Genomic DNA, 14,866 nt, shown 5'->3' on the forward strand with positions numbered 1-14,866 from the left:
TAAGATTCGGGTTACTGAAAATGTAGGCACCAAAACACCTGATACATACATCTCTGAGTTGGTTGAGAACAAAGATCCTTTCTGAAGCCGTGACCATAGGGTGATAGGACATCTCAAAGAAGATAATTCCCAGGCTGAAGAGGTCCACTTTCTGAGGGGGAAGAATAATTGCATTTAGAGAGCCTTGATGTGAAAGTATAATTTACCAGGGAATTATAGGATAAGCATTGTTAGCTGAAATAAAGTTTGTATGAGTACAAAACAGGTCACTGGAAAAATGTGAAGATTTGTTCTTAAAAATTATGGTTATCAAGGCTAAGTGATATATTTTGTATTTAGATGATGATAAAATATTTGGCATGATGTCTTTAAACACTTGCTTAGAATTTTTTTTTTATTTTTTGAGGCAGGGTCTCACTCTGTCACCCAGGCTGAAGTGCAGTGGTACAATCTCGGCTTACTGCAACCTCTGCCTCCTGGGCTCAAGCAATCCTTCCACCTCAGCCTCCCAAGTAGCTGGGACTACAGGTGTGCACCACCATGCCCAGCTAATTTTTTTGTGTGTATTTTTTGTACAGACTGGGTTTTGCCATGTTGCCGAGGCTGGTCTCCAACTCCTGGACTCAAGTGATTCACCCACCTTGGCCTCCTAAGGTGCTAGGATTACAGGAATGAGTCAACATGCCTGGCCTTCCTAGAAAATTAATGGTAACTGGTTTAGTTGTATCCACAGACATAGAAAACCACTGGCTGAAAACTGGAAATAATGGCTGAAGAGCAAGGACAACTGAGATTGATCATAAGAATTTGCTTTGTTTCACATCTTAGCTAATCATCTTAAAAGTGAAACACAGACCAAAATCTGCAGCTGACAGAAAAGGCCAGCTCCTGACTACAAGGTCATATGGCCTTCAAAAAGAAGAGAATCTTGCCATTTGTGACAACATAGATGAAACTGGAGGACATTATGTTAGGTGAAATAAGCTAGACACAGAAAGGCAAATACTGCATGATCTCACTGGTATGTGGAATCTAAATAAAAGTCAAACTCACAGTAACAGAGAATAGAATGGTGGCTACCAGGGGCTGGGGATTGGGGGTCAAGGGGAGATGCTGGTCAAAGAGCACACATTTTCAGTTATAAAATGAATACATTCTGGAGATCTAAAGCACAGCATGGTGACTATAATTAATAATAATGCATTGTATTCCTGAGGTTTGCTAAGAAAGTAGCTCTCAAGTGTTCTTACCACACACAAAAAATGGAAACCAGGTGAGGTGATGGGTATGTTGGTCAGCTTCGTTGTGGTAATCATTTCACAATGTACATATATATCAAAACATCACATTGTACGCCCTAAATATAGACAAGTTTCATCAATCTTACCTCCATAAGCTAGGAAAAAAATAAAAAATAAATAAAAATAAAAAGCTACAGAAAAAAACAGTAAAGTCAAAAAACTAGAAGGATATAAATAATCAAGATAACTATTAAATAATTGACGAAAACAAAAAAAGCATCTATAATAAAAAGAAAAAAGAAGCAAAAAGGCAAGTCAGTGCAGGGAAAATCTAAGTAGGGTGCCACGAAGGAGAAGATGGCATTGGGAAGGGAGTGCGTCTGAGGAAGCCAAGCATGACACGGCTGCCGAGGAAAAGACTGCACGTGGTCAGGGGCACAGAGGGGCAGAGCTGCTTTCAGGACAATGGAAAACATTTTCAAGAAATACTCTTGAATACATTTGGACTCAAAGAGGGGGCGGCGAGACTCTTGAATTGTCACTGGTGACCTCTGACATCTTAAAAACCTTCACCGTGGCATTTCCTATACGTGCTGGCTATAGAAAACATAGAACAAAAGCACCAAGAATAAAATAGCAATCTCATGATCCCACCACTCAGGGATATTTATTACTGATGTCTAAGACGCCCCCACTTTGGTTTTTTAAAAAAATATGTATGTATGGCTGGGTGCAGTGGCTCATGCTTGTAATCCCAGCACTTTGGGAGGCCGAGGCAAGTGGATCACCTGAGGTCAGGAGTTCGAGACCAGCCTGGCCAACATGGCGAAACCCTGTCTCTACTAAAAATACAAAAATTAGCCAGGCCTGGTGGCAGGCGTCTGTAATCCCAGCTACTTGGGAGGCTGAGGCAGGAGAATTGCTTGAACCTGGGAGGCGGAGGTTGCAGTGAGCTGATAGCCCACCGCTGTGCTCCAGCCTGGGCGAAAAGAGCAAGACTCCATTTCAAAAAAAAAAAAAAAAATAATGACACTAAAGGTATCTGCCCACACTCACAGTGTGTGCAGCCCATCTCCTGATACCCTAACCCTTATCCTCACCAGGTACTTAGAGGTCTGTTTCAACTTTATGTTGTTATCCAATGCTCCCTGTCGGAACCAAAACCCAGGCTTGAATCTCCACTGCAAGCCTGAGCATTTGCTTTGATGCAAATTGCTTTCCTAATGTATTTTATTTTATACATATATAATTGATCCAGACAGGGTCTTGCTCCGTTGCCCAGGCTGGAGTGCACTGGCATGATCATAGCTCACTGTAGCCTCAATCTCCTGGCCTCAAGTAGCCCTCCCACCTCAGCCTCCTGAGGAGCTGGGACTACAGACGTGTGCCACCAGGCCTGGCTAATTTTTTTGATGTTTAGTAGGGATGAGGTCTCGCTATGTTACCCAGGCTGGTTTTGAACTCCTGAGCTCAGGCAATCCTCCTGCCTCAGCCTCCCAAAGTCCCGGGATTATAGGCATGAACCACCATGCCTGGCACCTAATGTGTTTTTAAAGTTTAGCTTTACACTCTTGTCCTAAGTGATCTCATCCAGTCTCATAGCTTTAAATCCTATCTGTGTGCTGATTTCAAATTTATACTTCTGATTCTCACCTTTCCTCTGAACTCAAGTGTTGGGTCTCTAACAATCTACTCGACATCTCTAATTGGATTTCTCATCAGATATTTCAAACTAACATGCCTCAAACTGAATTTTTCTGTCATCTTCTCCTCCTTCCCCTTATGTCTTTCCCTAGGTTTCCTCACTTCAGTCAAATAGTCTTCACCCAGGTGCTCCAGGAAGAAACCTGAGCCCTGGACTTTTTCCCTTCTTCGTTCTCACCCAGCATCCATTCCATTGGGGAAATCTCTCAATTCCCTTCCTAACTCAGCACACTTCTCTCCATTTCTACTGCTTGCAGTCCAGTTCTAGCTGCCAACCGCCCTACCAGGACTTCCTGCAGAGCCTCCTCGCAGCAGCCAGAGTGAACTCTCTTGCTCAAGATTCTTCATTGGCTCCCTGTGTACTTCAAATTAAATGCACACTCCTTATCCAGGCCAACTTGGCTCTGTGTGATCTTTCCCTGCCTTCTTTTCCAGCTTCACTTCATGCCTCTGTCCCCTGTTGCTTGCCACACTGTGGCCACACTAGCCTTCCTTTTGGTTGTCTTAAATGTGCCAAGCTCTCTCTCACCCAGGGCTTTCTCTTTATGTGTGCAGTTTCCTCTGCTTCTCACCATCTCCTTCCCTGGCATGTGTCATCCCCAAATCTGTGTGGCTTGTCCTTTCTCATCCTTTATCCTAAATGCCATCCTCTCAAGAGATCTTCTCTGGTTAATCTGTTCTCTTTGTCACTCAGTTCCATTTCTTTTCTTCCTAGCCCTCACCACAATTTGTGACTATATCTTTCATTTTTTACTTATTTGTTCTGTTTCATACACCAGTGGACAAGCTCCCTGAGGGCTGGAGCCACATCTGTTCCTGGCACCTTGCCCAAGATAGGGGTTAGTTTGCACATTCTTTGGATGGATGGACGGACGGATGGATGGGTGGATGGAGGGGTGGATGAATGGGTGGATGGGTGGGTGGATGTATGGATGAGTGGATGAATAGATGAATGGATGAATGGATGAATGGATGGATGGATGGATGGATGGATGGATGGACTGTAAGCTCCTGGCAGCAGCAGTGCCAGTTTCAGTCACTATCCTTAGGACCATGAGTCCTTCCTGGAGTGTGAACGAGTGGATGTCCTGACTATTTTAGCTGGGACTAAACCCCAAATGCTGTGATCTAGGTGTCCTATTACCTTAATTTTGAGATTTCTTTTCCCCATAAAACCCCTTACCTGGTTGTATGCAGATTTGGTACTTCCTTGGACCTCTGGGCTTACATAGAGAGCAGTGCCAACCATCCCAGTTAAGTGACCTGTGTGGAGGAAGACAGAGGGAAAACTTCCCAATAATAGCACTTACAGAAGACACAAACTAAAAACAAAAAAAAAGCTTTCTTAAAAGTGAGGCATGATCTGTTAACTGTCTATGCCACTCACAGGAAGCAGCAGCATGCATTGTACCAAATGAATAACCATAAGTCACGTATGGCCACACACTCTGTTCTACACAAGGATGTCTTTGCTATTGAAGAGGAGGGACAGTGCCAGATAAGACCCCAGACGGATCAGGTCATGAGGTAGCCTCACATTACCAACGGAGGTTAGACAAAATAAAACTGTCTACCCCTGGGAGCCAATTATTCTACTCACTGAAGCTCTAATTTCTTGAAGTTCAAAGAACAATTCATAAATTGAGAAGGAAAAAAAAATTAAAACATTTCCATAATTTTGTTAAGTTAAGGAGCAATTAAAATCTGCTGTAGAGTAAAACCTTTACAAGTAAAAAGCAGGTTTCAGGTTAAGAAATTCTGGGGTCTTTAACACATAGATGAAATATATAGTCTTCTGGGTTTACCTGAAGGGTCTGACTTAATCAAGTCTCCTGTCTGATCGTCTTGTTTGCTGTCAGCCTAAAAATATAAGTAAGCCAAATATCCAATTAAGACATGATATTATTCCATGAGAATGGCTTGTCCGTTTCTAAATGAAGACTGAAAAAATATTATATGGAAATCAAAATAATATAATAATGCTTTGAGTTTTAATTTTTTTCTAGTTTAGTTAACCCACTAATGCAAAGCTCTCAGAAAACCCAATGAAATCAGGAGGGAGAGGGGCAATCACTGCATAACTCTTTCTTTAGGAAAGAAATATGCAAACACTTAGAGAAACCAATTTATTTTCATGTTGCAAGTGTCAAAAACAGAATCTGTTTTCTAAGAAGAGTAAGATTGTATCAAAAACAAATTTATCTTTCAACTTACCCATTGCTGTTACTTTCTCTGCGTCAATTTTTATTCTTCTTTCCTAGAGGCTGCTCAGCAAATATGTTCCACCCTCGCTCATGACTAATGCCCCCCAGGTAGCCTCACCTTGCTCCACTATGTGCAACAGTGTTGTCAATACCCTAAGTCACTATTGTTATGTCTGCACTTGTAATAGGTGCTTCCCATTACAAGCATCACCATCAGTAACACTGGCTTCAACATTCTTAGTGCTGGGTACTGTTCTAGGTGCTTTACCTACATTCTTATTTATCTTGCTGATAACTTTTTGAGCTAGGCGCTAGTATTAGGCACACTTTACAAATGAGGTATTGAGAAGTTAATTAATTGTCCAAGATCATGCTACAAAGCAGTGGCAGAGATAGGATTCTAGTCCAGGTCAGTGAGACTCCAGAGCCTGAGCTCTTATCTATCTCACTATGCTACAGCCTTCCAGACATCAAGTTAAATTCTTTAGTTTGGGGATCAAGATCCCCACCATCTGGCCCGTCTTTGGTCTCAGCACTCTCCCATATGCTCCATGGGGAGCATGATCAGGAATGTGTCCTTACTGTCCGCCTTCCCTCTCCTCCCTTTCCACTCCTAATCTCACCTTCTAACTTGGCCCCTACGGTTGTTCTCACAATTAACTCAAATCCTATTTTCTTTTCCTGATCACCCTTGGAATTAACTGCATTTCCTACAGATCTTGGTGCCTAATAACTTGGGTTTATAATGTGAAGTAAAATTCCTCCTCTGGCATTCAAGGCCTACCACCTACAAGACTGCCCAACCTTCCAGTGACTCCTCAACTGCCCCGCATCCTCTTCCTCTCCCCTGCACTTCACAGTTTTGACCAGTCAGACAGTATGCTGGTCTTCCGACAGCCAAGTCTGCTTACCCTGGGGCCTCTGCTTATGCTGTGCTTTCTCTCTGGAATCCCCATCCTGGTGTCACCAGGCCCTGCCCTCAACCTCCACCTGTTGGACTCCCACCCACCATTTAAGGACATCTGAAATGCCACTGTCATTATCCAGCCTTTCTGGATCCTCACAACCGTATGGTCTCCTGGTGTTTTATGTTTTTGAGCCTCATTTCCCCAAACCAACAAAAGCCTCTGAGGTATAAAGCATCTAGCCCAGTGCCAGGCATGGTAGACCAAAATACCAAATGATTTCATAAAGTACTGTACACCTTTGACCACAATATTGTTCCCAAGACAATAATTTTGTGTCCCTCAAGTGGAATGCACTCAAAAAAATATACTCACAATTGCAAAGCCTACAAGATCATTTGCAGCATGCCCCTTCAGGTTTGTATAATCTCCTGAGGATTAGACAGCATAGTTCTGTGAATGCACTATTCTATCTGCTAACACTTTCAGGATTATCAAGGCATCTGAGTCTGTTTTTAGGTGCAGTCTAATTTTTAAAATACTTACAGAAAAGGCTAGATGGTCTGTCGCCAAACCAAAATCACCTATTTTCACGTGGTCATCAGAATCCAAAAAAATGTTGACAGGCTTCAAATCCCGGTGAATCATTCCCTGTTGAAAGAGAGTGAAGAAACAAACAATGGTTTTCCATGCATAAAGTTATACCTACTTCCTAATTTAAAAGGCCAACCTAGTGATGAAAATCGTATGAGGTCTTCTCCCACAGACCACCCTGGTCCAGGCTGTCTGGCCTCTGCAATGTGTCCTGACTGTCCTATGACCTCTTTACTATTTCCTAGTTCTACCTGGTGGTATCCTGACCAGGTGAATTCTAAATAGTTCCCTGTGGCATCCAAGGCCCCTTCCAGTGGTTTCACCAAGTTACCTTTACCTCTGCTACATTACAAAACCTCTCCTCTGGTCAGGGAGATACACCATTTTTATTCCTTCTTCTATTCCTTTCTTTGTACTGTCTCCCCTTCATAGGATACTCTTGCTTTTTTTCCATGCATTTGCACTGTACCAACATTTGCAAGTGCCAACTCATTCATGAGCCTTCCACAGTAATTCTAACAGTTCAACTTGGCATCCCCAGCACACACAGTAGGTGTGCAACAATTACTTGTTACATGAGACTGCTTTCTCATTTTCCTAATGGCTCGTAATGTGTATTGTTTCATGCATTATAATATAGAAAATAATGATCTCTTTTACCATTACATGAAGGTAAATTCTGGCTCCCTCTAAAAGCAAGAAGTCCCTCTCAAGCATGGGACACACACTTGTGCCTCCTTGTATTTCCAGGTATGGCACAGTGTCAGATGCCAGCAAGTGGTTAGCCAATACTGAGCAAATTGGATGGAGTGGAAGAGAGCACAGGGGGCATTGTTCTAGCATCCCAGGATAAAATCACAGTAATACAGCTTAAATGGCCCTCATTAGAACTCATTTTCATTTCTAACCTTGCAAATTCTGCTTCTACCAAATCATTTATAAACTACACATGTGTAAATTACAGCCCTTGCTTCTCAGTATAAATACGGTACAGTATAAACATTTTAAGGTTAAAGAAATTTGAGGTGAAGGAAAAAAATAATGAATTTATATTGGTTAATGCATTAGACAATCTCATTTTAAAAATGTAAGCAGTGTTTCCTCCTGAAGCTAGGCCCATTAGCATTTACATTATAATGGCAATTTCTAGCTTTAAAATGACATTTTAGACATGTGACAAGCTAAGTTACTCAGAAAGTCTCATTCCTCTTCTTGCTAGATGACCTTCTGGTTTCTCCGTGTTCCTAGGAAGGGTGGCACTAATTCAGTTAGAATCAAATAACTTGGCAGGTATTAATCACATCCTTGCTTAATCTTTTTTTCTCTTTTTTCAGATGAAGTCTCTTACTGTCACCTAGGCTGGAGCGCAGTGGTACAATCTCAGCTCACTGCAACCTCCACCTCCCAGGTTCAAGTGATTGTCCTGCCTCAGCCTCCCAAGTAGCTGGGATTACAAGTGTGCACCACCACCCTCAGCTAATGTTTGTATTTTTAGTAGAGATGGGGTTTCACCATGTTGACCAGTCTGGTCTTGAACTCCTGACCTCAAGTGATCCACCCACCTCGACCTCCCAAAGTGCTGGGATTACAGGCATGAGCCACCGCACCTGGCCCTAATTCTAAAGCACTCAAGGAATCATCCTCACATTCCCTACATGTTCAAATATTTTCTCCTCTCCCAGAGGTTAACAATTTTTTTCTGTAAAGGGCCAGAGAGTAAATACTTTAGGCTTTACGGTCCCTGTTGCAACTACTCAAATCTGCTGTTATGGAAAAAAAACAGCCATAGGCAATATGTAAACAAATGAGCACAGCTATGTTCCAATAACCTTGGGAGCATTGAAATTTGAATTTCATGTAATTTTTATGTGTCATGAAATGTTCTTCTAATTTTTTACAACCATTTAAAAATGTAGGAGTCATTATTAGCTCACAGGCCATACAAGAACAGGTAGTGGGTTAGATTTGACCTGTGGGCCACAGTTTGCTGATCCCTGTCCTAACCTTTAAAGTTTTCTTAACATTTTTTAATGTTGTACTCTGATACTTTGTAATATTTTATTGTCTTTGACACTTTGTTCTATTTCCTACAAAAATAGATTATGCCAATATACCCATAGCTTTCCCTCTATTTCAGTTTTTCTCCAATCTTACATTTGATATTTTTATGCAGTCACAAACTTATGTAAAATAAGTCTTCAGATATGAAATGTTGTAAAGTTTACTTTCTCATGGATATAAGCTAATCCATCCAGAATCTCTCGAAAAAGCCTCCAGAGTCTGACGGTATCTCGATACAGTCCCTGGTCAATGGTGTCTCGTAAAGTGCTCTTCTCACAGTACTCCATCTATATACAGACAAACCAGGAGAATTTGATTACACAACAGTTTTAAGTGAAGGAGTATAACTGCAATTTACATAATCCTCCATTTTAAAACCTGTACCATGGGTTTTAAACAGTTAGGGGAAAGACTTGGTTTTCTATACTGAAAAAGAAACCAACAGTATTAAAAAATACCTTGAGGGTAAATATGCACACTCTTAGCACTCCAACATAACTATTTTTAATTTTTTATATTATTGCTCATTTAAAAATATGACTTGTTTAAAATACTTATCACAATTAATATAAAAAACTGAGAATGTAGTAAAATTTTATTTATTGTTTTACAAGATCGCTTCCAAACCCAAATTTACAATGAGGGTTAGTTAATCTAATGATATCACTAGCTTTTCTTACATTAAAGACAAATGACCTTCATTTGTTTACCATATGCTTAGAGCAAAATATTATAAATATTAAAACATTTAAGTCTTCTTGGGACAGTGAGACAGGGGCTCTGTCTCACCCCTTCTTGAGTGTATTCACGTATCAGAAAACAGTGCAACATGACTTAAATCTTAAATCAACATGCACCATTTGATTTATGAGACCAGCCTATATGCTTCAACTAATGTCAGAGTTGACATTTCTCATGAAGAAAGGTTTTATTGTTTATTGTTTTTTTTTTTTTTGAGAAGGAGTCTCGCTGTTTCACGCAGGCTGGAGTGCAGTGGCGCGATCTCGGCTCACTGCAGGCTCCGTCTCCCGGGGTTCACGCCATTCTCCTGCCTCAGCCTCCCATGTAGCTGGGACTACAGGCGCCCGCCACCTCGCCCGGCTAATTTTTTTGTATTTTTTAGTAGAGACGGGGTTTCACCGTGTTAGCCAGGATGGTCTCGATCTCCTGACCTCGTGATCCGCCCACCTCGGCCCCCCAAAGTGCTGGGATTACAGGCGTGAGCCACTGCGCCCGGCGGTTTTATTGTTTTTAAAGACAGGAAGATCAGCCTTTGTTCTATCATCTTGGGGATAACTGTCAGTAAACTCTGGTTCACCCCCCGGGCCTCACAAGGCCTCCTCTGATGCCCACACTGTGATCCTGATGCATGTCGGATGCACCTCCTTTGTGTACTTCTATTTCATTCTAATTGTGTAGAAGGTAATGGAATATAATAGAGGATAAACAGTGGTTTGGGGGACCAATGCTTTATTATCTGTGTAAGTGGTACCTCAAAGATATTTATGTTACGGAATACCTAAAACCAGCTCCAACTCCAGGAAAGCAAATACCTAATTCATCTCATTCGAAATGCTGTAACTTGTCTGAGGGTTCCTTTTTCTGCCCAATTCTGTAACTCACATTTAAAGATCTGCCTGCTTGCAGGTATGACTGAAATACTAACAGTGACCTACAGTCCTGTTCACTTGGGGCAGAGGAAAGACTTCTTTGCTTTTTTTTGTTGTTGTTGTTTGCTTGCTTTTTAGATAGAGTTTCACTCTTGTTGCCCAAGCTGGAGTGCAATGATGCAATCTTGGCTTACTGCAACCTCCGCTTCCCAGGTTCAAGTGATTCTCCTGCCTCAGCCTCCTGAGTAGCTGGGATTACAGGCGCGCACCACCATGCCTGGCTAATTTTTTGTATTTTTAGTAGAAACGAGGTTTCACCATGTTAGCCAGGCTGGTCTCAAACTCCTGACCTCAGGTGATCCGCCCGCCTCAGCCTCCCAAAGTGCTGGGACTGCAGGCGTAAGCCACCGTGCCCGGCCGACTTCTTTGTTTTATGGCCCCTCCTCTACTGGCAGAGCCCACTCAACCGCCGTTTAGGATGTTGTTCCTCTGGCAGGTAGGCAGGCCAAAGCCCAGGCTTCTCAGTCACGCCCCATTGGAACTTGCTTGCCTGTGCACCGGTCTCCAGAGGTTCCCGGTCAAGCCACTTTGCCTAAAGTCACGTTGGTGTTACTTTTGCATGTACAGGCATGTGTGTGCATCATACCTTACTTGTCCAGATTCAGTTGGTTAGGCAAAGTGGAGTTTCTGTGCTCAAGCAGTCTAGCATTTATGGAACTCAGATATGGTTCTAAGTACTTCACGTGTTATTTATTCTTTACAAGTCTATAAGAGCTACTATTATGTAATTTATAGATGGGGAAACTGAGGCACAAGACGCTGAAGAACCTTGCCCGAGTTCATGCAGTCCTAACAGGTGGATCCAGGATGTGAACTTACACAGCCTGAGCCCAGAGCTGCCCTGTGGCTGCTCCTGATATGCAGCAGGAAAGCATGAGTTCAAGGCTGGGGAAAAGGGCCTCCATATGGTAATCCTCTCGGCCAATTAATCTTTGGTAGTGGCAGTAAACCCTCTTCTGTCCATTAGCTTGTTCCAATACCCTGAAACAGGCCCACCCGCCACTACTGGGTGTTGCTGTGTCACCTAACTACACACCACGACCTCACCTGGATGTATAGGTAGTGCACAGCCTCGGTCGTCACTGATGGCTCACTTTCATGGCAGCCATTCTTTTCATTGCAGTCTTCATCCTAACCCAAGAGGAACACACAATAACTCAAAATGGAGGCCAAAATTAAGCAAAATCATCATCATCATCAAGTATTTGTGCCTACCCCCAACACATGGCCACCCAGTTGCCTTAGGGAGAAGTCAGTGAGCAGAACATAATCACTGTCCTTAGAAGCTCACAGCATTTGGCTGTGAATCCTGGTCTTTTTTAGGTTGGTAGGCTATTAATTACTGCCTCAATTTCAGAACTTGTTATTGGTCTATTCAGGGATTCAACTTCTTCCTGGTTTAGTCTTGGGAGGGAATATGTGTCCAGGAATTTACACATTTCTTCTAGATTTTCTAGTTTATTTGTGTAGAGGTGTTTATGGTATTCTCTGATGGTAGTTAGAAAAGCTGGTACCATTCCTTCTAAAACTATTCCCAGCAATAGAAAAAGAGGGAATCCTCCCTAACTCTTTTTATGAGGCCAGCATCATCCTGATACCAAAACCTGTCAGAGACACAACAAAAAAAGAAAATTTCAGGCCAATATCCCTGATGAACATTGATGCAAAAATCCTCAATAAAATACTGGCAAACTGAATCCAGCAGCACATTAAAAAGCTTATCCATCACGATCAAGTCGGCTTCATCCCTGGGATGCAAGGCTGGTTCAATATACAGAAATGAATAAACATAATCCATCACATAAACAAAACCAATGACAAAAACCACATGATTATCTCAATAGATGCAGAAAAGGCCTTCGATAAAATCCAACAGCCCTTCATGCTGAAAACACTCAATAAACTAGGTATTGATGGAATGTATCTCAAAATAATAAGAACTATTTATGACAAACCCACAGCCAGTATCATACCGAATGGGCAAAAGCTGGAAGCATTCCCTTTGAAAATCGGCACAAGACAAGGATGCCCTCTCTCACTACTCCTATCGAACATAGTGTTGGAAGTTCAGGCCAGGACAATCAGGCAAGAGAAAGAAATAAAGGGTATTAAAATAGAAAGAGAGGAAGTCAAATTATCTGTTTGCAGATGACTTAATTGTATATTTAGAAAACCCCATTGTCTCAGCCCCAAAACTCCTTAAGCTGATAAGCAACTTCAGCAAAGTCTCAGGATACAAAATCAATGTGCAAAAATCACAAGCATTCCTATACACCAATAATAGACAAACAGCGAGCCAAATCATGAGTGAATTCCCATTCACAATTGCTATGAAGAGAATACAATATCTAGGAATACAACTTACAAGGGATGTGAAAGACCTCTTCAAGGAGAGCTACAAAGCACTGCTCAAGGAAATAAAAGAGGACACAAATGGAAAAACATTCCACGCTCACGGATAGGAAGAATCAATATCATGAAAATGGCCACACTGCCCAAAGTAATTTATAGATTCAATGCCACTCCCACAAAACTACATTGACTTTCTTCACAGAATTAGAAAAAGCTACTTTAAATTTTATATGCAACCCAAAAAGAGCCCGTATAGCCAAGACAATCCTAAGCAAAAAGAATAAAGCTGGAGGCATCACGCTACCTGACTTCAAACTATACTACAAGGCTACAGTAACCAAAACAGCTTGGTACTGGTATCAAAACAGATATATAGACCAATGGAACAGAACAGAGGCCTCAGAAATAACACCACACATCTACAACCATCTGATCTTTGACAAACCTGACAAAAACAAGGAATGGGGAAAAGATTCCCCATTTAATAATGGTGTTGGGAAAACTGGCTAGCCATATGCAGAAAGCTGAAACTGGATCCCTTCCTCACACCTTATACAAAAATTAACTCAAGATGGATTAAAGACTTAAATGTAAGACCTAAAACCATGAAAATCCTAGAAGAAAACCTAGGCAATACCATTCAGGACACAGGCATGGGCAAAGACTTCATGACTAAAACACCAAAAGCAATGGCAACAAAAGCCAAAATTGACAAATGGGATCTAATTAAACTAAAGAGCTTCTGCACAGCAAAAGAAACTATCATTAGAGTGAACAGGCAACCTACAGAATGGGAGAAAATTTTTGCAATCTATCCATCTGACAAAGGGCTAATATCCAGGCCGGGTGCGGTGGCTCACGCCTGTAATTCCAGCACTTTGGAAGGCCGAGGCAGGCGGTTCACCTGAGGTAGGGAGTATGAGACCAGCCTGACCAACAAGGAGAAACCCTGTCTCTACCAAAAATACAAAATTAGCTGGGCATGGTGGCGCAGGCCTGTAATCCCAGCTACTCAGGAGGCTGAGGCAGGAGAATCACTTGAACCCAGGGGGCGAAGGTTGCGGTGAGCTGAGATTGTGCCATTGCACTCCACCCTGGGCAACAAGAACAAAACTCCATCTGAAAAAAAAAAAAAAAAAAAAGGCCAATATCCAGAATCTAGAAGGAACTTAAACAAATTTACAAGAAAAAAACAACTCCATCAAAAAGCGGGCAAAGGATATGAACAGACACTTTTCAAAAGAAGACATTTATGTGGCCAAAAAACATACGAAAAAAAGCTCATTATCACTGGTTGTCATTAGAGAAATGCAAATCAAAACCACAATGAGATACTATCTCACTCCAGTTAGAATGGCAATCATTAAAAAGTCAGGAAACAACAGATGCTGGAGAGGATGTGGAGAAATAGGAATGCTTTCACACTGCTGGTGGGAGAGTAAATTAGTTCAACCATTGTGGAAGACAGTGTGGCAATTCCTCCAGGATCTAGAACTAGAAATACCATTTGAACCAGTAATCCCATTACTGGGTATATACCCAAAGGATTATAAATCATTCTACTATCATGCACACGTATGTTTATTGCGGCACTATTCACAATAGCAAAGACTTGGAATCAACCCAAATGTCCATCAATGATAGACTGGATAAAGAAAATGTGGCACATATACACCATGGAATACTACGCAGCCATAAAAAAGACTGAGTTCATGTCCTTTGCAGGGAAATGGATGAAGCTGGAAACCATCATTCTCAGTAACACAGGAACAGAAAACCAAACACCGCATGTTCTCACTCATAAGTGGGAGTTAAACAATGAGAACATATCGGCATAAGGAGGGGAACATCACACATTGGGGCCTGTTGGGGGGTGGGGTGCTAGGGGAGGGATAGCATTAGGAGAGATACCTAATATAGATGACAAGTTAATGGGTGCAGCAAACCACCATGGCACATGTATACCTATGTAACGAACCTGCATATTCTGCACATGTATCTCAGAACTTGAGTATAATTTAAAAAAGAAAAGAAAAGAAAAAGAAAAAAAAGAAAAAAAAAGAAGCTCACAGCATTATTGCAAATTTGCTATTTCCAGAATCCTCTGTGTGGTTTACAGGTTTGTTGCTACGCAG

General features: G+C 41.8%; 1 protein-coding gene across 6 annotated transcripts in view; it reads right to left on the minus strand.

Annotated features, from left to right (window-relative positions):
* Positions 1-14,866, minus strand: part of EIF2AK4 (eukaryotic translation initiation factor 2 alpha kinase 4) — a 104,339-nt gene that overhangs the window by 39,000 nt on the left and 50,473 nt on the right. For all 6 annotated transcript variants that reach the window (XR_004030471.1, XM_030814329.1, XM_030814330.1 and 3 more), the window contains exons 14-19: positions 11,427-11,510; positions 8,874-8,996; positions 6,601-6,705; positions 4,751-4,805; positions 4,129-4,208; positions 50-151 (exon numbers count right to left, since the gene is read on the minus strand). Coding sequence is in view for 5 of the 6 variants with exons in the window: in XM_030814329.1 (XP_030670189.1) it covers positions 50-151; positions 4,129-4,208; positions 4,751-4,805; positions 6,601-6,705; positions 8,874-8,996; positions 11,427-11,510 (549 nt within the window). In the remaining variant the exon portion in view is untranslated. The remainder of the gene's footprint in view (positions 1-49; positions 152-4,128; positions 4,209-4,750; positions 4,806-6,600; positions 6,706-8,873; positions 8,997-11,426; positions 11,511-14,866) is intronic.

This window comes from Nomascus leucogenys, chromosome 6 (assembly GCF_006542625.1).
Source record: "Nomascus leucogenys isolate Asia chromosome 6, Asia_NLE_v1, whole genome shotgun sequence".
NCBI classification, from domain to species: domain Eukaryota; kingdom Metazoa; phylum Chordata; class Mammalia; order Primates; family Hylobatidae; genus Nomascus; species Nomascus leucogenys.